The sequence below is a fragment of the Tiliqua scincoides genome, chromosome 2 (assembly GCF_035046505.1).
Source record: "Tiliqua scincoides isolate rTilSci1 chromosome 2, rTilSci1.hap2, whole genome shotgun sequence".
NCBI lineage: Eukaryota > Metazoa > Chordata > Lepidosauria > Squamata > Scincidae > Tiliqua > Tiliqua scincoides.
The window spans coordinates 117809250-117834544 of NC_089822.1; the positions used below are offsets into that span (position 1 = coordinate 117809250).

Consider the following 25295-nt stretch of genomic DNA (forward strand, 5'->3'; position numbering starts at 1 on the left):
GAGGTTGTTGCCTGTTGCTGTTATTTTAATTGTTGCTTTTATGCTGCAATATTGGTTTGTCTTTAATGAGTGGCTATTTCGTACTGTTTGCTCTGTGCCATAACTTATGGGTAAAGTGAGTGGTAGGTGCTGACTGAGGAGCAAACAATTAGGGGGAACTAGGCACTCTTTTTTGTGGTGCCCAAAGCCCTAGGGTCACTTTGGGGTTGTACTTCCCTCTTGCCTCATATGCTCTACAGAGCCAATTGTAGTTTGCAGGGAGCAAGAATGGGCTCTGGCCACGACACTTCAGAGGAAGGTAAAGTGCCGGGTGCAAATCTGACCAAGAGACAGCATACTCTGGCCCATGGGTGCTTGGAACTTGCTGATTTCAGAAGGGAAGTTCATCCCCATTTAGCCCCACCTCAGAACAAGGACAACACAGAACCACAGCCAATCAAAAATCATTGTTTGCATTATCTGTTGCTCAACAATTACAGCCTTGTACAATTCATTGATACGTTAAATAAACACACATGTCGCCACACACAGCCCCCACCAACAGAAAGTGCAGCTAGAATCTTGTAGGAGCCCCAAGAGTTCCTGCACCTGCAGACAAGGGTTTGCACCACTTGGATCTAGTCCCACCCAAATATATATATATATATTTATCTATAATATTTTACTCTTTTTATTAACAGCAGCAACAGCTGGGGCAGGAAGATTGTGAGGACTGACTGAGCATGCAAAATGGGGGACTTGGAAGACTGGGGATGGGTTGGGGGGAGGAACGCATCAGTCAGAGGGAAGATGCTGTAGGATCCCAGCTGTAGTTTGTGGTGTGGGATGCAGGAGGTGAGGACTGGAGCTTAAGAGGAAGTGATGACATTCATCCTAATCCTCAAGACAATATGGCTCCAAGCTTCTTATTTATCATGTTAGGGATGCCTCCTGCTTCCCCCCCCCCCCCCATTATTTCAAACTGGAAGCATCCTATTTGCATTTGTAAAGCAACCAGGTTAAGAACTAAGTGGCACTTCACTCTCCAGCCCAAAAGGAGTACTATTGCAGAAAGGCCACCACAGTCACTGCTTCTTAGAAAGGGCCAGAATAGGGAAGGCCTGTGTGGGGTAGTCAACCCAAGAGGAGTTTTAAGGAGAAACTGTGGTGCTGAGACAGGGGGGAACACAGCTAGCCCAAGAGGGTTAAACGCCTCCTTAAAATAAAACAATGTTGTGAGAGAAGTGATCCAGTCAAGGGTGAGGCAGAAGGCTCCAATGTCCTCCCCTCCATGGCTGCAGTGCAGTCAAGGGCAAAAGCACAGGGACCAGGCATTGCGGGATGGAATGGAGCTCAGGCAACATCCTCCAGGCCAGGCTCGGCATCAGGGGAAGGGACACACTCCTTGCTGAGACGGACAATCTCCTGGGAGAGAACTTCTAGGTCCTGGACAGGGCAGAGAGAGAAAGAGAGATGAGGACACCAGAAAGGGAGGTCAAGACTGAACCGCACAACACAGCACAGGACTATGCTCAGCTCCTGCTTGGGATAATGGACAAGACTGCCAATCAACCAGTAAAACTATTGCTGACAGGGAACTGGTATTAAGGACCAAGGAGCCCATGGAGCAGGCTCCACCAGAAGACATCCTTACTCTGCTCTGCTTACCCAGATTCCTCCAAGCCCTGACTTGGTCCATACTGACTCAAACCCTTTAATCTCTGTGCTAGGGGGTGGTGGTGCAAGATTTTTTAAATAAAAAGTTGGGAACTGTAACAATCGAGATGCAAATGATCAAGGAGGGCTCCCTCAGGGGGGAAAAAAAAAAAGAATTCTGGAGTGTGGAATGAAAAGATAAATTCACAACCTATACTGAAAATATAGTTGGTGAAACTAAGAGCAAGGGTTGACTTCTGACCCAAAGAAGAGAGAAAGAGACACCCAGAGCCAGTATCCATTCGTATATACTAGTTCAGCATTTCTCAAACTTTGAGGGAGCTTTACTCCCTCAGTGAGTTGTTGCAGGGGAGGGGCTAAGGGGGGCAAGGGGGGGTGCTTTGCACTTACTTCCAGAAGGCAGGGCTGCAGCAGGCGGCAGGAGGTGTGGGGAGATTTGGAACTGTCACTAAAAGCGGGTGCAAAGCACTTCCGTTTTGCAGGAGGTGCTTTGTGGCTGCTTTCAGCAAATTTTCCAAGCCTTGGGGAGCACTGCGCAGGGTTTGCCACACCTCCTGTAGCCTGCTGCAGCCCTGTATTCTGAAAGTAACTGCAAAGCAACCCCTTCACCCCCCCTTAGCTACTTCCCTCCCCTTCCCCCACCCCTTGAAGAGACAGGGGAAGTGTTACACACGAACTGGTGGGTCACGACCTACCAGTTTGAGAACCTCTGGTCTAGTTAAAAATGGTTCATTGAAAAGCAGTGGGCTGGAATTCAAAAAAAGATTTTGGAGAGCAAAAAAAGGAGGCCGTATTGGGGGAGATAAAGAACCAATCAGTCAATCAGATTTATTGAGAGATGGAAAGACCCAAGTGTAGGTTTAAGAACTGGTCTTTGAATACAAACAAATCTCTTTCCCTTTCTGCATGCCTGCATGGAGGCCTCACGGATCTTGGCCCTTTGTGTAGCACATGCCCTGGAGAGCTCTCCCCCAACCACACCTATAGGTTATCTCTGTATAGCATCCTCCACACAGATCACCACCCCCCCCCCCAAAATTCTAATATCCCACAAGCAGTGTCGTTTCCAAACTGCACAGTGCCCTCTAGAGGTCACCTAGAGGCCTCTAGAGGCCACAGTACCTCTTCTGCCGCTCCATCCCACTCCAGCCACCCTCCACTGCACTTCCCTACCGAGTGTATCTGTAGCTCTCCCCTCATCTTCAGGTCCCAAAACTCCTCCTGTCTCCAGGGTGGCATTCTTCTCTGCCCCACAGTGACCATTTCTTTGCAGCCCCAACCTTTACGCCTGTCCTCTGAAGCAGCCTTCACCCCCCCCTTTGATGCAGCTATAAATAGCCTCCTCTTTCCGCTGACATCACTCTTTCGTCCCCTCGTTCCATTAGGACGTTGGAAGGATCAGATTCTACATCAAGCTCCTACTGAAAAAACCAATATACTGCAAAGTCTTTCACTAGGGCGGGCTCAAGTGCGCACATACTCTCTCTCTCCACTTCAGTGTGCGCTCCAGTGATTAAAGCCAGGGAGCTGGAGAAATATCCTGCTGGATCAACTTAGGGCCATCTAGTCCAGCAATCTGCTTCTAAGAATAGCCAGCCAGGTACCATTGGAGGCTCACAAACAGGGCATTCAGGATGGCAAAGACCTTCTCCTGTTGTCTCTTCAGTGTATTCAGAGGCACACTGCTTCCAAACCTGGAGGCTCCATTTCTATATTGTAGCTAATAGCTGGTGCTAGACCTGTCCTCCATGAATTTAACCCCTTTAAAAAAATGACACCATATATGACTATGAGAATCATACAGATGGGTTTTTTCCCGTCCTGTATGCTTATTGGTACAGTGTTCGAGAATGGTGTTATTTATCAAAAGTAGGCCCATTGTGTTCAGCAAGACTTAGGCCAGTGGTTCTCACACATTTAGCACCAGGATCCACTTTTTAGAATGAGAATCTGTCAGGACCCACCGGAAGTGATGTCATGACCAGAAGTGACATAATCAAGCAGGAAATTTTTTTACAATCCTAGGCTGTAATCCTACTCACACTTACCCAGGAGTAAGTCCCATTGACTATCATTGTTAAAAGAATATACATAGTAGCTTGTTAAAAGTACAGGTCTGTCACATTTCCCCAAATGCAGTTACATACCATGCTAGCATCTAGTCTAATATATTAAAAATAAAATACTGAGATGAATGGGGACTCACCTGAAATTGGCTTGCGACCCACCTAGTGGGTCCCAACCCACAGTTTGAGAAACACTGACTTAGGCTGTAATCCTAGCTTACTCACTGGAAACAAACACCTCTACTTATTGGCAATACGGTTCTCCCACTGCTGCCTCACAAAACGAAGACTCAGAGCAGTCTTGGAAGACTCAGAGCAGCCGAAATGGGGTTCCCAGTGATCTCCCACTGAAGCCCCACCTACATATCAGACCACTTGTGGGCATAAAGAGCAAAAGTTGGGAGGAGAGGCATTAAAGCCCTGGAGGGGCAGCAGTCAGGAACTTAACTCCCCCACAACACACACACACACAGGCACATACTGCAGTGTCACCATATGGCCAGAAACAATTCACTTGGGGACACACTTAAAGGGTACAAAGATTTCTGTCACATCTGTCTGGTTGCTCAGAGTCAGCTGCACTGTGGCCCAGGTGATACATTCCCTCTGTAGCACTGGGGTGGCCCCTCGCTTATGACACAGGCAGGAGGTTTTGGAGCCAGCAAATCTTTGGCACAAGGCAGCAGCTCTGAGCTCAAGGTCACCACAGCATTAATATGGAGGGAAACCTGCTACTCCCTTGGCTGCCAGCGCTGGGCTCTCACTGCCTCTGCTCCCCAGCAGTCACCTTGACCTGCTTAGCTGACACCATGCAGGCAATGAGAAGGATAAATGGGTGGGTGAATGGATGGGGCAGGGAGCTACACAGGGCCAAGATCAGAGGAAAAAACTACAGCAATCCTAGAAGCTACCGGGTCCCTGGAGGAGACACTCTCAACCCTTGTGCACTTACCACAGTGGCCATGTTTCTTGTGAATGCTGTCCTCCACCATTTTTTAGCCATATCTTGTTGCGGAACTGTTCCAATAGACCTCTCCTCCAGCCCTCATTTCTCTGCAGAGTTGATTATTTCCAGGGCCCTTCCCCTTCACCCTTCTCTCTATGGCCACCCTGTCCCATCATGGCCCATCTTTCACTACTGCATGTATTGCAAAGCTGCCACCTCTCCCCTTGGCCCCAGCACCTGCTTCTCCACACAGCCTTAGCCCCAATCACCTCCAGCTGCTGGTACTGTTGACTCATAGGGAGTTTCTCCAATAATACTCCTTCTGGCCTCACTTTTGTTTAGAGTTGCCAACTTTTCCTTTCATGAATTTTGGCACCTCTGACTCTGGGCCACTGAATATGCAGAATTCCCACCCCTCGCCAGAAGAGATTCACAACAATGGTTCTAAGGGCACAATGTTCCTCATCAGATGCAGAGTAGCCTTTGCAGCTCCTTGTCTGCCATGAAATTTTGCTAACCTGCAGTTTGCCTAGAGGAATAGAGGCCTACCTGAAAGGTTGGGTCCAGGACAAGAGGGCAGGGAGCCCACAACCAAGGGGGGTCTCCCTCTGGGCAGGCCAACACGCTCATTTGCTATTCTACCAGATGCGCTCTGCACAGTGGGTCCCTGCCACCTCAAAGGACAGAGCTCCCCCTGGTGGCACCATACCTTTACAGCACACACATGTGCTACACTAAAAAGATAGCCTGCCTCCACACCATTTCGTTAAGCAGATGAGTGCGTGAAGACATGCTCACGCATGCACACTAAGAACAAAAATAGCTCTGCTGCTGGAATTTTTCTTCAGTTCACATCCACCCACTCTGGCTGGCCAGTAACTCCATCCACTTTCTCCCTCACCCTGATCTGATGCACCTTCCATGAACAGCACACTTTGAGGGAATCTGCTCTTCAAGACCTCTCTCTGTAACTTTCACCTGCTCCAATGGATTCCTCCTTCTAATCCCCATCCTCTTCCAGCAGGGGCCCCTCAGGGCTCAGCCCCAATGCAGTTTGACTACTTGGAAGTGGCCAACACAGATATTTAGGGGATGCTCAATGTTGGCATCCTTCAGTCTCAGAAGACTATGGTATCACGCTCTGAATGGTGGTTCTGGAACAGAGTGTCCTTTCCAGTGCATGAAGCCTGGGTAAAGTAGGTATGGAGGATAGGCTGTTACCCATGTAGCAAATCCCCCCTCTCCATGTCGCTGAAATGGTCCAATGGAGAGGCAGAAGCCAATACAGTTGGTTCCAGCGGCGTCGCAGGAGTCGCCAGAACGTGACTGTGTTCAGCCATGAACTGCCTCAGGGACTCCGGCTCCGGATTTTGCCTTGAGGTTGACTCCTGAAGCCTTTTCCATAACTGGATGTAGCCACAAGGCAGTGGAGGTTTGGGAATCAGAGTTTTCCTTCTCTCAGATGAGCTGCCTTCCCAGGCTAACGAGTCCCATCTACCCAGTGGCTGTTTAGTCGCCTCTTATGACAAGTACAGCCAAACTGAGGGCCTATTCCTATCCCCCAGCCCCCAAAGGCTCAATGAATGCTGGGCAAATCAGACCTGCTCCAGAGATGCAAAGGCTCACCTTCTTTTCACCATGGTCCTACCAACCAATGGTGACTTTGAAATTAGGACTTATAAATTCAGGGCTGTGTGGCACTCTGTAGCTGTATTTTTTCAGCTCTACGGTTCTCCTGAGACCTGCCGTCCACTCCCCATCATCCCTAAATCCCCACCACCCCTCCTGTCTCAGGCATTTTTATCAAATGGGCACGTTCTGGTGGTGCTTTCCCAGGTTCCATCCACAAACCTTCTGCAAGTGCATATTTTTGGTAAGCTGCTCCTCCAGCATGTTCTGAAGTTTCTTGTTCATCTCACGCAGATTCTCGTCTCCAGGCTTCACCAGGTCCCTCAAGACGCTGCTTAGGCTGCTGCGGTCCACTTGCCCATGGGCTCCCGACACATCTAGAAGACAGAATGGGAAAGACACGGGGTGGGGGGGGGGAGTGCCATTTGATGGGTGTCTCAGGCCTTGTTTGTGCTAAGGTGGTAAACCTTTGTCTTGGCTGGCCCATTTCAGACTGCAGGTGGAGGCTCACATGATGGAGTGTTCCTCCATATCAATACATATATTTATATGCCCTGCAACTGTCCCTCTTCACCCAGACATGGTGTCTTCTAGTAGCTGGTCTCTTTTTTGTGTTTTACTTTTTTTTAAGTTTATGAACCCTTTGGGAACCATTTATTCAGCTATGCAAAGCACTTTGTGGACTACTTTATGCTGAAAAGTAGAATATCAGTATTCTCAATAATAATAGAAAACTAGAATATCCAGGAAAGAATAACAGAAAACTAGAATATCCGGGAATATTCTATATCCAGAATATAGAAAGAGCCAGGGTGGTGTAGAGGCCCAGCTCCAGATTCCCCAACTCAGCCGAAATTAGACTGGTGACCACTCAGAGCAGCGTTGGTCTCCTCCTCCCTGGAACTAACTCCCTCAGTCTGCCCTTGTGCTCCTTTCTGGATGACATTAGGAAGCCCATGTCCAAATGTGTTGACTCCAAAAGTACTTTGAAAGAAGGCAGGTAGGAGATATTGGAAGGCCCTCTTTTCCATGTTGTGGCACTGCTTTTTGAAACGGTTCTACACTTATTTTAGTGTTGTGCTTTCAGATAAGTTTTTTGCTTGATTCTTATTGTAAGTTGCTCATTGGTCAAAAAGCAGTACAGAAATACCCAGTATTTCTTTTTCAAACATCCTTGAGGAGAACTGTTTCCTTAGTCTGCTCTTGCAAGGCATTTTTTCCACTCTGTCTGTCATTCCCTGAATAAGCCCAATCAGAGATCCCATAGCAAACGCCCCAACACCATATACCTAATCAGATTTGCAAAATTGCAAATCTATGCAATATTGTCATTAAGCCAATTCAGAAAAGAAATTACCTATACTCTGAATGAATATCAAGGAGAGAGTTGCCTTGTGAATTATTTTTTTGCCACAGCTCACAGCCAGTGCCAGTACTTGCCCCCATTTGTCCAAATAGAGAGCATGTCTCACAGGGGGAAATACGTTCGCCAAACATGCTCCCAGTTTTAGCTCAACTTCAGCATAACTAACAAAACAGTGGTGGTGTCCACCTCCTCCCATCAATTGGCTGTCCTACTAGACATAGCACTCATGCACCTGGGTCAGGGAAATTGGTCACCACCCCTACTCTCTAATAATAATAATAATTATTATTATTATTAACAGTATTTATAAACCGCTTTTCAACTAAAAGTTCACAAAGCGGTTTACAGAGAAAATCAAATATCGAATGGCTCCCTGTCCCAAAAGGGCTCACAATCTTAAAAGATGCAAAAAGAACACCAGCAGACAGCCACTAGAAAAGACACTGCTGGGGTGAGGTGGGCCGGTTACTCTCCCCCTGCTATAAAGAGGGGCACCCACTTGAAAGAGTGCCTCTTACCCTCTAAGTGGGTAGTGCCTCTACCTAACTACTCTAACTAAAAGAGTGCTTCTAACTACTACTTACTGCTCTCCTTCCCAGAACTTGGGATGGATCTCATCAGGGGGCTGACATAAATTTGGGGTCATTCCCTGTAGGAAGGCTATAAGCTGCTCAGCCATGAAATTAGCAAAACAGCAGGAAATGGGCAAACAGCAGTGGCCCACCCTCCATCTCTACCCCGAGAAACTAGTTTCAGAAAGAAAAACTAGGAATGGGAATTCAATGAGATGTTAACTTGTATGCTTGGGAGGAACAACCAAGAGGCCTCCCCCCACCCACTTGCATCCCAAAGCTTTTGTGTGAGGAGGCAGAATCATCACACAATTCTGGCATTGCACACTGCATGACCCCTTTGCTACCACAGCCTGCTGTGGGGCAGGGAGGGGGACCAGCATGGGGTTGAAGCCATAAATGTGCACCCAGACTGTTTCGGGATACAAGATTTAATATAAAACACACTAGCGGAACCTCTTGTTCGCATCTCAGCTGAGCTTTGAACAAAGAGCATCCTCTAAGCTCAGCAGGGTGCCTCCTCCTCGCCCCTAAGTAGGTGCAACCAGGCCCACACGTCTGGAGCTAGAAGGGAAGGGCTCAAAATAGATGTGACATCCAGGCAAGCTTAGGCTAGGGTTGCCAATCAGCCAGTATTTTACCAGCCTGCTCTGGAAAACCATGATCTGCTAGATGAGTTTTGGGCTTCAAGGAGCCAGATTCTGCCAATGTTCAGCTACGGCCTGCCAGGTTCTGTCCTAGCTCCATCTTTGTCTGCCAGATTTTTCCTAGGTTCCATCCTAGTTGGACCCAGGTTATGGGGCCCATATTTTGAAAGCAAACAATGGCACCCCCATTTAAGCCCCAACTACTTTTCTATTTAGAAAGTAAGCTCTGGTTGGATGCATGCTGCCTACACAAACACCGCTCTTCCATCACGTGGACCAACACTCCATTGGAAGCTCCACCTGCATGGCTTTGGATTGTCGCCAGAGCTCAGAAAAGGAGCAGCAAAAGGGCTGCTGTGACTGAGCATTAGGATTCTTGGGTCCTTAAGAAAAGCCTGTTATGTCTATTCCTCCCTTCCGGTGGCTGTCCATTATTGTTTGCTCCTTTGATTCCCCAGACTGATGCTGGGCTAAAGCAACCCTGACACCAAGATCGATGCCGCCTGCTCTCCCTGCTCCAGAACTTCAGCCCTCATCAGCCTGGCTGTCTCTCAAGACAGAAATCCTTCTATCCCTCGGCAGCGGCAGTGTGCGTTCACTGCACAGTGTGCATCCCCCTCCCCCACTCATACCCACACCAGAAGAGCTAGGAATCCTGCCTGCAAGCCTCAGGTCTTCCCACCAGGAAAATCAGCCACCCCCGCCACTCCGTACACAGCCCTATATCTACCACATGTGCAAGATCACATCTTGTACTCTGTGCCTTAGACCAGCCTGAATAGCTACTGCAACCACAGGCCACTCACCCATGGACATGAATTTGAATCTTTATATCATCCTTGAACAGGCCAGAGTAAAACTCGGAACACACCAACACGCCCCTGAATATTAAACCTGATGAAGAAGACATCCACCTTCAGAGCTGAGGACTGCGTACTCCAGTTCCATCTGGACGGTCTCCTTCTTGGGAAAAGTTTTTGTACAGTGCTACAGCACCTACTTTGCACACAGAAGGTCCCAGCTCAGCCCCTGATAACGGCAGTTGGCTGGGCCACTGGTGAGGTGGAGCGAAGTAAAAGATTGGAAGTGGGGAGCAAGCACCAGAGCCTCCATTTCTGCCAGCTGCCCCTCACCAGGCCTCCTCCTCCTGCTCCAGTGAGAGTACAAGTAGTAGTACGGGAGGAGGAAATACAAGTGGTGGCCTAGAGTGTTTTCTGTTCCCCAGGCTGTGCCAGCCCATATGTACATAGCCTACATAACAACTGGTCTATCGCTGGTACAACAGCTGCTCTGTCAAGCACTGGACCCCTTACCTGCCAAGATGCACTCCCAGGCCATCTCCCACCATTACACTTAACCTCTGCAGTTTCCAATCTTTAGGGAGAGGCAGACATTGTGCCCCACTTTCCAACAGCCCTTAGAGCCATAACCTGCACAATCACGTTGGCCACTCATTTAACTGAACCACATCAACCCCACTGCTACTACCTGCGCATTGCTCCATACATCTGGTCAGCACTGAGCTTCTGTACAACACCTCTCTCTTGATTTCCACAGATATTGCTGCCTTCCTGCATGTGGGCAGAGTGTTTTGGGGGTATTTATCTGAACGAGCAAACATGGGGTTTCACAAGGGAGCTAAGAAATAGCACAATGCATGAGCAGTTTGGCTGAACTATGGTTCCCACCCAAAAACACAGGCAAGTATGCTAAATATTGTAGTTCTGATACATATTGGCTCATCACATGTTCAGATGGCTTAACAGAAACACCTTGTGCACGCAGCCACTTTTTTAAAAAATGGACATGATAATCATATTCTAAAACCTGATATCTGTTTGAACACTTATCCTCAACAACAAACATGTAGTTTTTGTACTACATATGAAAACTGCCTGTATTAGGTGTCACCAATATGTTGACAAGACCCAGCTCTATCTCTCTCTGTCATCTAATCCCAAGGAGGATGTCAAAATCCTAGAGTGCTTCCTGGAGGCCGTTGGCAACTGGATGAGGGTCAATAAAATGAAATTAAATGTGAAAAAAACAGAGGACCTCCTGGTTCAGAGAGGTATACTCAAGAGCTAGGTTGTGTATAACCCCTGAATGGGGTTGAGCTGCCTCTGCAGGAGCTGATCCACAGCTTGGGGGGTCCTTCTGGATTATCTGCTGCTCTTGGATCAGTGGGTGGGGGCAGTGGCTACCTAAGGCTGCTGTACCAGCTGCATCTGTACTTAACTTGGCTTTTTGACCTTTAAAAGCCTGGTATCGGAATCCTTGAGGAACCCCTCTCCCCATATGAATGGGTTCATCACATCTGATCAGGCCCTCTAAGTGCCACCCCTGACTGGAGCCAGGCTGGCAGCAACAAGGGGCAGGACCTTCTCTGTAGAGGTGCCAACATGATGAAACTCCTAGTCAAATTGAGAACAATGCCCTCCCTAGTGGACTTCCACTGGTGGAGGCTTAAAACCTTTCTTTGCTTTCCTACCTTCAATTTTGTTTGGATACTGCTGGTTTTTTTGTTTGTTATCAGTTCCTTAATTTAACTGGGGTGGCTGTGGAATGCTGCTGTTTCTGTTTTTAAATGCTTTTATTTTTTACACTATTGTACAATTTTGTACAATATTGTAATGAGCACCGAAAACTGCCTGGGTGTCCCATTATTGGGGTCTGCATGTGTGTGTGTGCACACATGTGAAAAAGGCAGGTACAAGTCTTTTAAATAAATAAGATCACAGATACTTGTGACATCACTCTTTTGTCACCCCCAGCTGCTGCATTGGCCATAGACACCTAAAGACTGGTGTGTTCTCAAAAGCTTTAGGATCCATAAAGTTTTGGATTCTAAGTAGAATGTATGGAAGCAGTTCCAGCAAGGGAACCTCCCCATCCCTTCCTCAATCCAGCCATCTCCTGAACCTCTCCTTAGAGTGATGGGACCTTCAGGAACTGAGGGGGTGCTGCAGTAGGCCGGACTAGTTGCCCAATTGTGGGCAGAAGCACACTGTGAATAGTGCCTTGGCCCTCGTGGGCAATTTACCCCTCCTGCTGCAGCCATCCAACCCCACCCCAACCTATTCCCAAATGTCCTCTTACTCTCAAGGAGGAGAATTTCACTCTATTGCAGGGAGGAAGGGGTGGGGAAGATCCCTTGCAGAAACTTTTGTTACCCACAGTACTCAGTGTTTAACTCATTGAAGTTGGGACTCCTATAAAGCAACACACAAGGCTGAACCAGCTGCTGCACCCCAAATTCCTGACTCAGTTTCCTCTTCTCCAAATCATTAGGCCTTGCTTCTATCCCCCGAACCGATTCTGAGGGAATCAATAGTGCCAAGTTCAATGATCAAAATGCAAAGTAATCATCTTAGACTACATCCGCTAAGTTTAAATTGCAGGAGAGGTAGAAGTGAAGGAAGAAGGTAATTAGAAAGAGAAAGACACACAAAGAACCCCTGAGGTAGTCATGTTGAGTGGCTAGAGCAAAGGACGAAAACCTACTCCTGGATTTGGTTATCAGGATTTGGAGGACAAATCAGACGGGAAATGACAGACAAAGGCAGAGGGAAGCAGCACAAGAAGCAGGAGGAGGAGGTTTGTATTTTTAGCATTCATGAAATATTCACCGGCTGGGCTGTGTGTTGCCAAGCTGAGGCGAAGGCGACCCTGCGTAGGCTATTTATAACTGGCTCCGCAGCGTGGTTTTGCATGGAAGTATGGAAAACTTATCCAGAACCACTCCAAAAGGCAGCTCCCCTTACTCCATATTAACCCTAAGCACAGAAGGTTCTTTCCACACTGCCCCAGGCCTGGTTCTCCCTTGGCTGTACTCAAGGCCACCAATCCTTTGATCTCTGTGCAGCTCTGGTTGGTCTCTAAGGAGTGGAGGAAGGCGACCAGCAGACAGCAGGATCACAAACAGGACTAAGAACCATGGAGGCGATAGGAGAGTGTTAAAGAAGGGGAGGAGAACCCACACCAGCATCAATAAAGCATAACCCAAGAGATTTTACACTGCAAAAGCTGTTTGGTAGGAACACCAGGAAAGCCAGCAGAGAGGGGACAGTGGGGACAGTTTTCCTTGCGGACCGGTGTCCTGGCTTCTTGCTTCAGTTGCCTGGTTGCACAATTTGAACATAAGAACATAAGAACAGCCCCACTGGATCAGGCCATAGGCCCATCTAGTCCAGCTTCCTGTATCTCACAGCGGCCCACCAAATGCCCCAGGGAGCACACCAGATAACAAGAGACCTGCATCCTGGTGCTCTCCCCTACATCTGGCATTCTGACTTAACCCATTCCTAAAATCAGGAGGTTGCGCATACACATCATGGCTTGTACCCCATAATGGATTTTTCCTCCAGAAACTCGTCCAATCCCCTTTTAAAGGCATCTAGGCTAGACGCCAGCACCACATCCTGTGGCAAGGAGTTCCACAGACCGACCACGCGCTGAGTAAAGAAATATTTTCTTTTGTCTGTCCTAACCCGCCCAACACTCAATTTTAGTGGATGTCCCCTGGTTCTGGTATTATGTGAGAGTGTAAAGAGCATCTCCCTATCCACTCTGTCCATCCCCTGCATAATTTTGTATGTCTCAATCATGTCCCCCCTCAAGCGTCTCTTTTCTAGGCTGAAGAGGCCCAAACGCCGTAGCCTTTCCTCATAAGGAAGGTGCCCCAGCCCAGTAATCATCTTAGTCGCTCTCTTTTGCACCTTTTCCATTTCCAATTTGCTGAGGCTGAACTTCCTCTCACCAAGTGCAAGAAGTTGACCACTGCCTGTGCTTTACCTCTGCACATTCCAAACTGGACAGCCTTAGACAAAATGGCACCCTCCTCATTTTTCACCCACACTGCCCAGCAAAGTAACAGGACTTCCACCTACAGTACAACATCCATCCCTAAACCAACAAGCCGGGGGGGGGGGGGAGGTCTGCCTATTGCACCACCCCACTATCCTTTCCAAACTCCTTCACTAACTCCTTCCACTAACTAAGTGGGAATCCATCCTGAGCAGAAAGGTGATTGCTCCAGAGTCAGGGAGAGCCAAGGCTTCCTCCATCCACCAACCCCCAAACAGAAACTGGGAGGCTCACTCTCGGTGCCTTACACCTGCTCATCTTCTACAGTCCCCTTCCTCTTCTCTCAAACCTCTGCCATTTCCATTTCACTGGTAGCAAGACTAAAATTGCAGGAACAGTGAGTGGCCTGTGGTGGGACACTCTCATTCTGCAAGCTTAATACAAGGCTCTATACAGGCAGCGATCATGTGATTGCACTGCACAGAATTGGGACAGAAAATCCAGTAAGCCAAAATTCTCAGCTTTGATTAAAAAAAAGAAGAAGCTGGTCTATAGTCTTTAAAACTCCAATGCAAGGTAAAACTCAGAGTACAGAGGGAAAGAGTGGGGAGGAAGAAGATTGAGCACCATTTTGAGTGGTTAGAAAACTTCATTGCCCTGCATAGCAATTTGCTTTCCCCCACTGCCAAGAATAGCAGAAGCAGAGCACATTGTGCAAATGTATTCAACACTTCCTCAGTTGTTATATTTATGCAGCTCGCAGAATTCAGCTTCTCTTGGTATGGATCTTAATTTATTTCAAAGTACAGAGAAACCTGGCTCAGCTGAGCAGAAGCCACCAAGGACCATGCAGGGTCACAGCTGAGGACCTCAAAAGGCTCTGAGAAACCTTGGCAGTGTACAAGCTGCACTCAGGGAGGAAGAGGTGGGGAAGCACACAAGCAAAGAAGAGGAAAAAACTTTAAAGGTTAAAGAACCAAAGGTTCTGAAGACCTTCTAACTCCAAAACCTCCTGCTTAGGGGACAGGCTCTTCCTCATCCCTCTTCCCGTTACAGACTGGGGGAGGGCATTTCACACACACACATGCACATGCGCGCACCTCCACCCACCCGTTTTGGTTTCTGATGTGAATGCAAAACTTACGTTAGCCAAGACACTCACTGGAGAACAAATGCCACTCCTCTGCTTTCTCTCACCCATTAAGCACCCCTAGACCATGCCATCCAGACAACTACCACCACTGCTGCTACCTGCAGCATAGGCCAAATGGCACCAATCCAAAGGCTATCAAAGCCACATCCAAAAATGTTATGCAATTCAGAATGCAATATGAGCATTCAAAAGAATTCCAACAGTGGCTAACCTGACAGACATCAGACCCATACAGCTCTAGTAGACACAATTACCGAGGCTTAGTCAAGACAGTTGGAGCTGTTTGGACAACATCTTCTTGCATGGTCTTTAAATGCAGTGAGTCAGGGAGCAGCTCCTGCTTCCACATGCTTCCTCTCTGACCACTTATGTCAGTGAACACTCAGGCTGGAATACCCTTTAACTCCCTGAACTCAAGCACTTGCCCGACCCATAACATCAAAAGTCATAGTCACACCCATGCTAAGTCAAAGCCCACTCATCTTAAGTACAAAACTGTGTAGTAAAAGAGAACAGAAAAGAGCGAGATGGGGCAGGCAGCAGAACATGGGTCGACTATTTGGGACCAAGATGTGAAGTCCATAATCACGGGGAGCCCCTACTTAGGTTAACCTCAAACCCTTTAGCCAGGGGTTTTCAAACTGGGGTGACTTGACACTCCAACCTGAAGGCCCTGGCCTCTGCCCCTTTAAGGGGCGGGGGCAGCAAGGAGGCAGAGAGAGGGCAGGGACACAATCCCCAGGATCGATCTGAAAAAATGAAAATGAAGCGATTGTGCTCCACTTCTGGTTTTTACGGAGGTGGGGTGTGATCGCTCCACTTTTGCTTTTTAAGCTTCGGGGAGCCCTGCAGACAGTCGCACAGGGCTCCCCACACCCCCGAGAGGCTACAGGAGGCTCTGGTAAGTACAGCCAAGCCCCTGCAGCCCCCTGAGCAATGCGATCCTGGGGATCATGTCACTGCCTTCCCTCCGCCCCCACTGCCTCTGTCCCCGCCCCCGCAAGAACTTAGACCGGTTCAAACTCTCCTAGAGAGTTTGAAAACCGCTGAATTTAGCTGAAACCCTTGCTCACCTCTGCTACTATAGGGCTAGAAACTTAAATAAAATTAAAATAATAATCTGGTATTTAACAGGGGTTTCAATCCAGAGGACTACATTACAATGCATAACAGGCTTTCCCCCTCACTTTTCTAAATAGAAACTGCTTCCCTCCCCTATGAACACGGTCAATCTGGTACATAGGTGGGTATCACTCCGGAACGTGAAGGCACCTGGACAATGCCTGGTCTCCTGTGTTCATCTCTGGATCAGAACCACTCATTCTTCAGGCTCAGATGAGAGTTCTGGATAGCGAGCTGCAGCCAGACCTACGAGAGAGACCATGGCTAGACGAAAGGGAAAAGTAAAAGTCTGTGATAGTTGTGCTGATCCTAGAGCATGTGCTGCTCTTTGTGCTGCAGTGAGGTTGAGTGGGAACAGCCCCTTTCTCTTGCCTTTGTCTGGGCTCTGTGATGAGAGATGGCGCTAACAAGTTTTGACAGCAGGTCTCCACGGAGCCTGTCACTTCAGCTGCTGCAGGGGAGGGCCCTGCCCCCTCAGCTTAAAAAAAACCAGGGGCCAGGCCTCCTCACAAAAGCAATGCAGGAGTAAGAGGGGCCAGATCCTGGGTGAGGAACACAGGAAAGGAGGTACAGTCTCTCTCTCTCTCTCTCACACACACACACACACACACACCCCATGCAGAATTTTAAACACCCCAACCAGCTTCACTTCTGGTTCCATGTGCCCGGAGTCTTTGCAGTGTTTCAAGATTCCACTTCCACCTTACCCCAAATGGCTGCTACTACAGGAGAAACTGTTCTCACAGGAGGTCCACATTCATTCCACACCAGGACTTCTCAACACTTTTTTTTATTTTATAGGTGTCACTTTTGTAAATTCTTCCACCATCAGCAGAGAGGGCAGTCTGTCCCATAGCTGGGACTCCTTTCTGCACCCTCTCTCCCCCAAACTGGGCCTCTTTTGAAGCGCCAGGTATTGGTACATCTTGCCCACTGATGCATCACTGCCTCAGCAAGGTCAGGCAAAGCTGGACAGTTTCATGTGGCCACCATGACAGTGGGTAGTAGCCTCAGTGGCTGAAAAAACGCTACTCAGCATCAACTACAAGTCAACTTGCAAAAGGTTAAGCAGCGTGATAAGCAAAGCAGGGCATCATTTTTTTAAAAAATAAAAGAAATTTGCCGGGGCAAAGGGGGATACTACTAAAAACTAGGTGCTGAAGGAAAAAGTCTCAGTTCTGCAAGTCGACTAAAATACACAAATAATTTAATTTTTTTCCTCCTAGTTTGGTCCATACACATTCACCTCGCCCCCCCCCCCCCCGGGTTTCTCTAGAAATGAGAATTTTCTTCCATACAGAATACTGCTTGAAGGAAACAGACAGTGCAAGGGGCACTAGCTCAGGGGAAGAGCATCTACTTTGCTTGCAGAAGGTCCCAGGTTCAATCACTGGCATCTTCAGGAGCAGTACAGAAAAATTCCTGCCTGAAACTTTGAAGGGCTGCCGCCGGTCAGCGTTGACAATACTGAACTAGAAGGGACCAGTGATGTGACTCAGCAGGCAGCAGCTTCCTAGGAGACAACAAGTGCATGTAGGTGTGGGGTAAGAGGTCTACCACAAGATCACTCTATATGGACAGGAAACCACCTAACACAGGGGTTCGCAAACATCCCCCCACCACAATCCACCCGTTCGGAGGTGGAGGGTGCCACAATCCACCTCCTTCTCTGGTGCTGAGCCTCCACAGGCCTCAAAAGGGCCTTTGGAAGTAACTGGAAGTCACTTTCACAAATCAGGAAGTAAACCAGAAGTGACTTTCCAGCTACTTCTGGAGGCCTGTAGAGGCCCAATTGCATCCAGAGCAGTGGTTCTCACACATTTAACACCAGGACCCACTTTTTAGAATGAGAATCTGTCAGGACCCAGCAGAAGTGATGTCATGACCAGAAGTGACATCATCAAGCAGGAAAATTTGTTACAATCCTTGGCTGCAATTCTACCCACACTTGCCCAGGAGTAAGTCCCATTTACTATCATTGTTAAAAGCATATATACAGTAGCCTGTAAAAAGTACTGGTCTGTAACATTTCCCCAAATGCAGTCACATTCTATGGCAGCATCAAGTCTAATATAATAAAATAAAATATTGAAATGAATGCGGACCCACCTGAAATTGGCTTGTGACCCATCTAGTGGGTCCCAGCCCACAGTTTGAGAAACACTGATCCAGAGGGTTCAAGTTGGAGCCAACCACATTCGAGGGCAGATGGGAGGGCCCAACCCAAGACCCACCGGACACTGGGCCCATGACCCACCAAGTAGGTCGTTACCCACAGTTTGAGGAAACCCTCATGAAAGAGACTTCAGTCACTTTGTCATGGGCTTTGAAACACCACAAAGGTGCAGTTGGAGGCACTTCTCTGCAGATTCATTTAATGGCAGACCTATAACATTTAAGGGTTCACAACCATGTGCACAGTGCCAATTGCCCGATTCTCTCACATAGCATCAGCCGTCATGTTTGCTGAAGAGTGCAGGAGCCAAGCTATTAGTCCTACCCTCACAACCAAGGGCCTTTAAATGTTACAGGAATGTCATGGGATGAACCCAAGGAAAAGCACCTCCCACAGTGCAAATTGTAACATCACATGTCACCTCCTTCTATACATCAAGTGCTTTAAAGTTCAAAGTGCTCAATGTTGGTCTTTCAACACATGTGCATAGGTGAGAGGTGGGCAAAGTACAGCCCACAGTCTTCATTGGCTTGTGTGAGCCTCCATTCTGGCCCTCCACTTGGTCATTGCTCATATGTAAGAATCTGAGGATGCAGACTGGGGATGTAGATTGGCCATTGCTGCTGCACCTCCACTGCTTGAATGCACTGCACCCTTGCAATTCAGAGCACCACATGTATACATGTGGTGCTACTGGAGCAGGCTATGTTTCTGCACATGTGCGTGGCTGGCAGGAGCAGTCGCAGCAGAGGGTGTGCATGTGAAATTTGCCTGCTGCCTATCTATGTGCTATCTACCACTATTGATGCTCGCTTCTCCTGTTTCTCATCCTGCAAGCCCAATTCTGGCTGGCTGGCCACTCTCTCTCATTGCCACACCAGTGTCATAATGTGGCAGGTCCGTCCAGGTGTCACAAAAGGGCAGGGTGCAGCTTTTACCTAATGTTGTGGGGAAGAAATATGGATTGACTGCTAAGTGTTGGGGGGGGGAGAGCTGGGAGATGATACATTACGTAAGTTTTAAAACTTCTGAAAATAGAACTGTGAGTAGAACAGACCTGTGCATGTGTGTGACAGAGACGGAGAGAGAAATGTAACCAAGGAAAATAACTGCATGGATTCCTTACCAGGGGGTTGTGATAGGACAGCAGGATGGCTAAGTTTGGTTTCATTTTTTTAGTGTGCATTACGGCCCTCTGCACAATTTCCATACCCCAATGCAGTCCCTTGGCCAAAAGATTTGCCTACCCCAGTTTAGATATTCAAGAGGGCTGGAAGAGAGACAGTGACCAGCAGATTGGCTGAGAAGTTCCAAGTCTTGGGAGGCCCTCATTGATCCCTTCTCTTTTTGTGGTTGTAGTCCACATTGCCTGCACACTCAGACTTTTTCTCAGCAGTCATGAGAGCTGCTCCCTTTCTGAGTTAAAGATGAAACATGCAGGATTCTGGGCTAGCTGGTTCAAGAGCATTCAGAGGATTAAGTGCTTTAATTTAGAATTATTTAGGGCACAATCCTAATCAGGTCTACTCAGAAGTAAGTCCTATTTTTTTCAATGGGGCTTACTCTCAGGAAAGTGTGGATAGGATTGCAGCCTTAATCATATAAAATCTATGAAAAGTCAGGGCCTGTTGATTATGATCTAGCTCTGTAGTTCCCAAACTGTGGGTCTAGGACCCACCAATGGGGTTGTGATCCAATTTTTATTGGGTCACGAAACTGATAGGATAGGTTAGACTAAGTGCATCAAGGGTTAAAATAAGCTGCTGTGTGCATGGGGGGAACACTGCTGCCCAATCACCATTATAGCCACGCCCCTTGGCATTCATAAATCAGGCAGTAGCCTCTACAGACTCTAAAAAATTTGAGAACCACTGCTCTACCTTGACCAGGAGACAGAACGGAACTGAGCACGCCAGGCTACTTCTGCCCCTCTCTTGCTGAGCACTGATTTCAATCTGTATAAGGAGATATGGGCAGAGGAGTTGCCATCCCCACTTGACACCTTTTCAGACAATTTTTCTGGTGCATAACCAAAACTACCAGGCACAATCCCCCTTGAAACTACACACAAAAGCTAGCATGGCACAGAAGCGCATTGTGGAGTCCCGATCTCATCTCAGCCCATGAGCTCACAGCGACCTTAAAAGCAAGAACCTCAGGGGTTCCCCAGAACACAGTTTGAAAGCTACCATCAGAGATAACTTTATATCAATATTTTCTGGACCTCCCTCTTAGGTCATCGGGGGGCTTTCCTGTGAGTGCCGCTTTCTTCCCAAGTTAGGGGGATGGGGGCAAGCCTTCTCAGTAGTAACAACACAGTTATGGAACTCAAATTATGGAACTCCCTACCGGGGGAATTAAGATCTGCCCCTTCTCTCATGGTGTTTTGGTGAGGGTTCAAAACTTTTTTGTTTCTTTTGGAGGCAGATGGGTTGTCTGCCTCCTGTGCCTCTATAGCAGCTCCTTGAGTATTATAGTTTTGACCTCCTCCAAATGGTTTTAATTATTTAAATTAAATGAAATCAATTATTTAAATTAGAAGAACGGCGGGATAAAAATCTTTTAAACAAACTGCCCATGCTGACCAAAGTAAAGAGCCTGGCAATGCAAGCCTTGCCCTTCAGCTGCCTGAGGTGAGAGTGCAAGCCCAAAATCTTGGCTTGCCCAAGCTGGTTCCCTCCTGAATGGCAGAATCCTCACCAATGCGGCTGTCCATCACGTAAGTCTCGATGATGGCACTCTTTCGGCACAGGTCCTCAGCCATGGAAGCACTGCTGACCTCCAGGTGCTTCACCTATCAGAAGAAGATTATGTCACTCCCCTACCATCAGGCCAGATGATCTGCTGCTTTGTGCGTCCTTCTAATGCTAGCTTTGCTCTCTTGAAAGTCTGGACAAATTCCCCAGAAGTCCAGAACTCCCCCCTCCTCCTGGAGTGATTCTTTAAGCATCACTCTCCAATTCAGGTGACACTCCCAGTGCTGGGGGTGATCTTTGACACTGCTCATTCCACAGGCTTCTTTCCTCCTCCTCTGAATTCTCCCCTGCAGTAATCAGCCTCTTGTCCCCTTACAGTAGAAAGCATCAACACAGGATATTGTGCACTGCCAGCAGTGCCACCACACCACTTCTAGTCGAGCTGACTGTATCATAGAGGCAACTGGCAAGCACCCAGTGGCGTTGGGCGCCTCCTAAAACCCTAGCTGTTCTCAATCCAGGTCCAACTCTATCCCCCAATTGGTACCTTCTCCTCCAACAGCCATTTTTCTTGCTGAACTTCAGCCAGACGCTGGAACAGCTCAGATATCTCCTCGTCCGAGAGATCAGCTGGACGTGGGGGTTGTGACTGTGACTGGGGGCTGCCTGTGGTTGACTGCAACAGAGAAGAGGATGAAGAAATAGGTAAGCTGATGACCACGTCAGGGCCTTTTACACTGTCTACAATCTCCCCCCAACAGCATTGGCACAGCACCCCAGTTATTAATCTCTCACTTTTCTACATACTTAAGGTGGCTCATTCTATCACTTAAAAATAAACTGTGTACATCAAAGCTGTGTACAGAAATGCGTTAAAAACCAAGAATTATATGAGGAATTCTTAACCAAGCTCCCACAGATTTAAACACAGGATTTCCATCCACCTAAGGCCTTTGAAGGCAGATGAGTATTAAATGAATTCAGGACAAACGATGCAGCTCCTGGGAGAGAGGTCATTATATTATCCTGGCAAACCACAGTTCTAAACCGAGGAGACCTGAAGTAGGACCCTTTGAAGACTACTGCAGCAGGCAGAGGCAGGCAGGCTCATATGGGGAGAGATGCTGGTTCCAAGCCATGAAGTGCATATGCCCCTCATTCTGTTTGCAGGTCACTTTCCTTGCTACTTGCTAAAGAGGGATGAGTTCCATACTATTTTCTACTAAACTTGATAAAGCATGATAAAGCTACTTGATTCAAGTGTGATTCAAGTGTGAGATGAGAACCATGAATTGGAAAGCTTAGGCTAGCCACTGTATCTCAGCTTCAGCCTGTTTGACTGCAGCGTAGTGACTTCCTCCTGAAGTAAGAGATCAGAGACAGAGATCAGGAAGGTTTTTTAAACTGCGTTTTTATACTGGTTTTACTAAATTGACGGCTATTTTTGTAAAAGGTTTTTAATTGCGCTTATGTATTTGTTGGTTGATTCATCACATTTGATACAATTGTTTAGGAAGAGAGCACTGCTTATAAACGCAATACAACACTGTATGTGATGTGTTGCACTCTGAATACTCTAAGCACACCATTAAAGTTCTAAGTACTCTTATCGTCATTTAGTTAAATGCTTACTTGCTTCACTGAAAATGGAATTCAATATTACGCTTTCCCACCAGATGCTAATTTCACATAACTGCCATGCAATGGGTTCCATGTCAAACTAGGGTCTTTGAAGGGAACCACACAGGACTGCATGTGGGCATTATGTGATCCAGTCCTAGGCAGATCCTGTGGTGTGGATAAGCTACCACAGCACCCTCCCCACTGGATTATAGACAGGAGAATTTTTCTCATGAACAAAAAAAAATTCCTGTCTCACATCTACTTGGGCCTGTAACACTGTAAAAACTTTAATGTATGTCTTTAAGCAATCAATAATCCACTGCCATAGCCACACATTAGGCACACTATAGATAATAAAATAATAATAGCAACAACTAGGTATTTATATACCGCCTTTCTGGTCATTGGATTACTCCTCTGACTTTATTCAAGGCGGTTTCTTGAAAGGTTCTCTCTTTCAAGAACCAACAACATTTCAGAATGGACCTTCCTGGTTTGGTCTCACTTCTGGCCTCCAGTTCTTCCACACAGGCTGACGAACAGCTCCATCTCTCACACGGAGGGCAGCCAAAATGCTTCTTGCTCACACGAAGAGCAGTGGAATCACTCAGCTCGGTTTTGTCAGCTGCTTCAAGGTCTCACCATTCTCAGTCGTTCAGGAGCTGTCAGTGTCCTCGAACGGGCGACCTTCTGATGTTACTTTCAGGCTAACAGAGGCTCTACCCTCTAGACCAGACCTCCTGCCCAGACCAGATTATTTATGCCCAGACCAGACCTCCTAGACCAAACTATTTATGACTGTCAGATAATCTATCGCACTGCTCTGCTTATTTTGGAACTGAGGAATTCTGCTAAGTTGTAGACTTCCCCTTTGCTCTTATAGTACTGATCTAAGGGCATAAAGAGACATGACAGGATGACATAGCTACCACTGAAATGGAATCCCAGCATTTAGGTCCCCCACATTCTCCCATAATGTCTAGTGCAGTGCACAATGTGACACACACTGCTGACTTTCCTTCCTCAATCAGTGGCACCTGTTGATGTGTAGCGGGGGAATGGGGAAACTCACAGTAGGATAATGTCATGTCACATAGCATAACAGTGGATGACAGATGTGAGTGGGGAGAGGACATAGGGATGCCATTTTTAGAAGCTACCCCTTTATCTGTCACAATGTCTAGCTTCACCCTAACCAACTAGCCAACGAAGGACCGATTGGCTATTTATTCTCTCTCTCTCAGTTTCATGAATGCCAGTTTTCATCAATCAAGGGGAGGCGGGGGGAGAGATTCTCAGCAAGGCTGAAAAAGGCCTGTTCCTAGATATATTCAAGATTACATTGCAACATAAATCTGTGTCTATATGTGCACACATGCATGTCTATTTATAAAGGCATTGGGAGCATTATGTCTGTGTGTATTACATGGGAGATTCCTTGATCGCCATCTGAAGTCTATTATAATTTACAGGCACTGAATGAGTTCTCATGTTATATTGACTCCTGCCTATGAACTTGTGTGCCACAAGAAACCAGTCAATTGCATCTGAAACCCTTAAGCTCCTATGTTTTTCAAGGGATGAGTTTAAGAAGTTGTTCCGCATGTTGAAACCCTGCATGCATATCACTTAACTTCTCTTGCACTGCCAGACCACTGGTACATCGACTATCAATATCGCCTATGTTGACTGACAGCTGCTATCTGGAGTTTCAAGCAGGAACCTTTCCTGGAGATGTCAGGGACTGAACTAAGAACCTCTTGTATGCAAAGTAGGTGTTCTCCCACTGAGCTGCAGTCCCTCCCCACCAATTCTAGGATGGGTGAATACTGACAAGTCTCACACCGTCTACTGCAGACACTCGCCTATAAGTCGACCCCAAAGATAAGTCGAGGGCAAGTTTTGAGCCAACAATCATAGAATTTTCTATGACCCTCGGATAAATCGGGGGTTAAACTTAGGGGGGTGTCTGACTGTAGTTTTGTCTGATTTTACCCGAGGCCAGATCCTGAAAAATAATCTACCACTAATTGTTACCTAAGAACTGTAGTCTCTAATTTATTGAAAACACAGTAAAAGATCATAAGATACATTTTTATTCTTTTTTAAATTCTGGTCTTCACCGCCTTTTATAAACACTATCAGGGTAAGCGCACTGTAAACAACATACCAGTAAAACAGTAGTTCCCAACCTGGTATTCATGTACTCCCAGGGACACTCAACAGGACCTTTAGCGGTACTTGAAAAAGAATGGAATAATGGCAGAAAAAGGCAGGCTGTGCTCCAGAATGCACGGCCTGGAAAGGAACATAAGAACAGCCCCGCTGGATCAGGCCATAGGCCCATCTAGTCCAGCTTCCTGTATCTCACAGTGGCCCACCAAATGCCCCAGGGAGCACACCAGGTAACGAGAGACCTCATCCTGGTGCCCTCCCTTGCATCTGGCATTCTGACATAGCCCATTTCTAAAATCAGGTGGTTGCGCATACACCTCATGGCTTGTAACCCGTAATGGATTTTTCCTCCAGAAACTTGTCCAATCCCCTTTTAAAGGCGTCCAGGCCAGACGCCATCGCCACATCCTGTGGCAAGGAGTTCCACAGACCAACCACACGCTGAGTAAATAAATATTTTCTTTTGTCTGTCCTAACTCTCCCAACACTCAATTTTAGTGGATGTCCCCTGGTTCTGGTGTTATGTGAGAGTGTAAAGAGCATCTCTCTATCCACTCTGTCCATCCCCTGCATAATTTTGTATGTTTCAATCATGTCCCCCCTCAGGTGCCTCTTTTCTAGGCTGAAGAGGCCCAAACGCCATAGCCTTTCCTCATAAAGAA

The 25295-nt window shown here is 47.4% G+C and overlaps 1 protein-coding gene across 2 annotated transcripts in view; it reads right to left on the bottom strand.

The window, feature by feature from the left end:
- Positions 1–427: 427 nt before the first annotated feature.
- Positions 428–25295, bottom strand: part of GRIPAP1 (GRIP1 associated protein 1) — a 70720-nt gene continuing 45852 nt past the window's right edge. For both annotated transcript variants that reach the window (XM_066614129.1, XM_066614128.1), the window contains 4 exons: positions 21383–21511; positions 20840–20933; positions 6520–6674; positions 428–1425 (listed from right to left, as the gene is read on the bottom strand). In XM_066614129.1, the coding sequence (XP_066470226.1) occupies positions 1333–1425; positions 6520–6674; positions 20840–20933; positions 21383–21511 (471 nt within the window). In that variant the 3' untranslated portion in view covers positions 428–1332. The remainder of the gene's footprint in view (positions 1426–6519; positions 6675–20839; positions 20934–21382; positions 21512–25295) is intronic.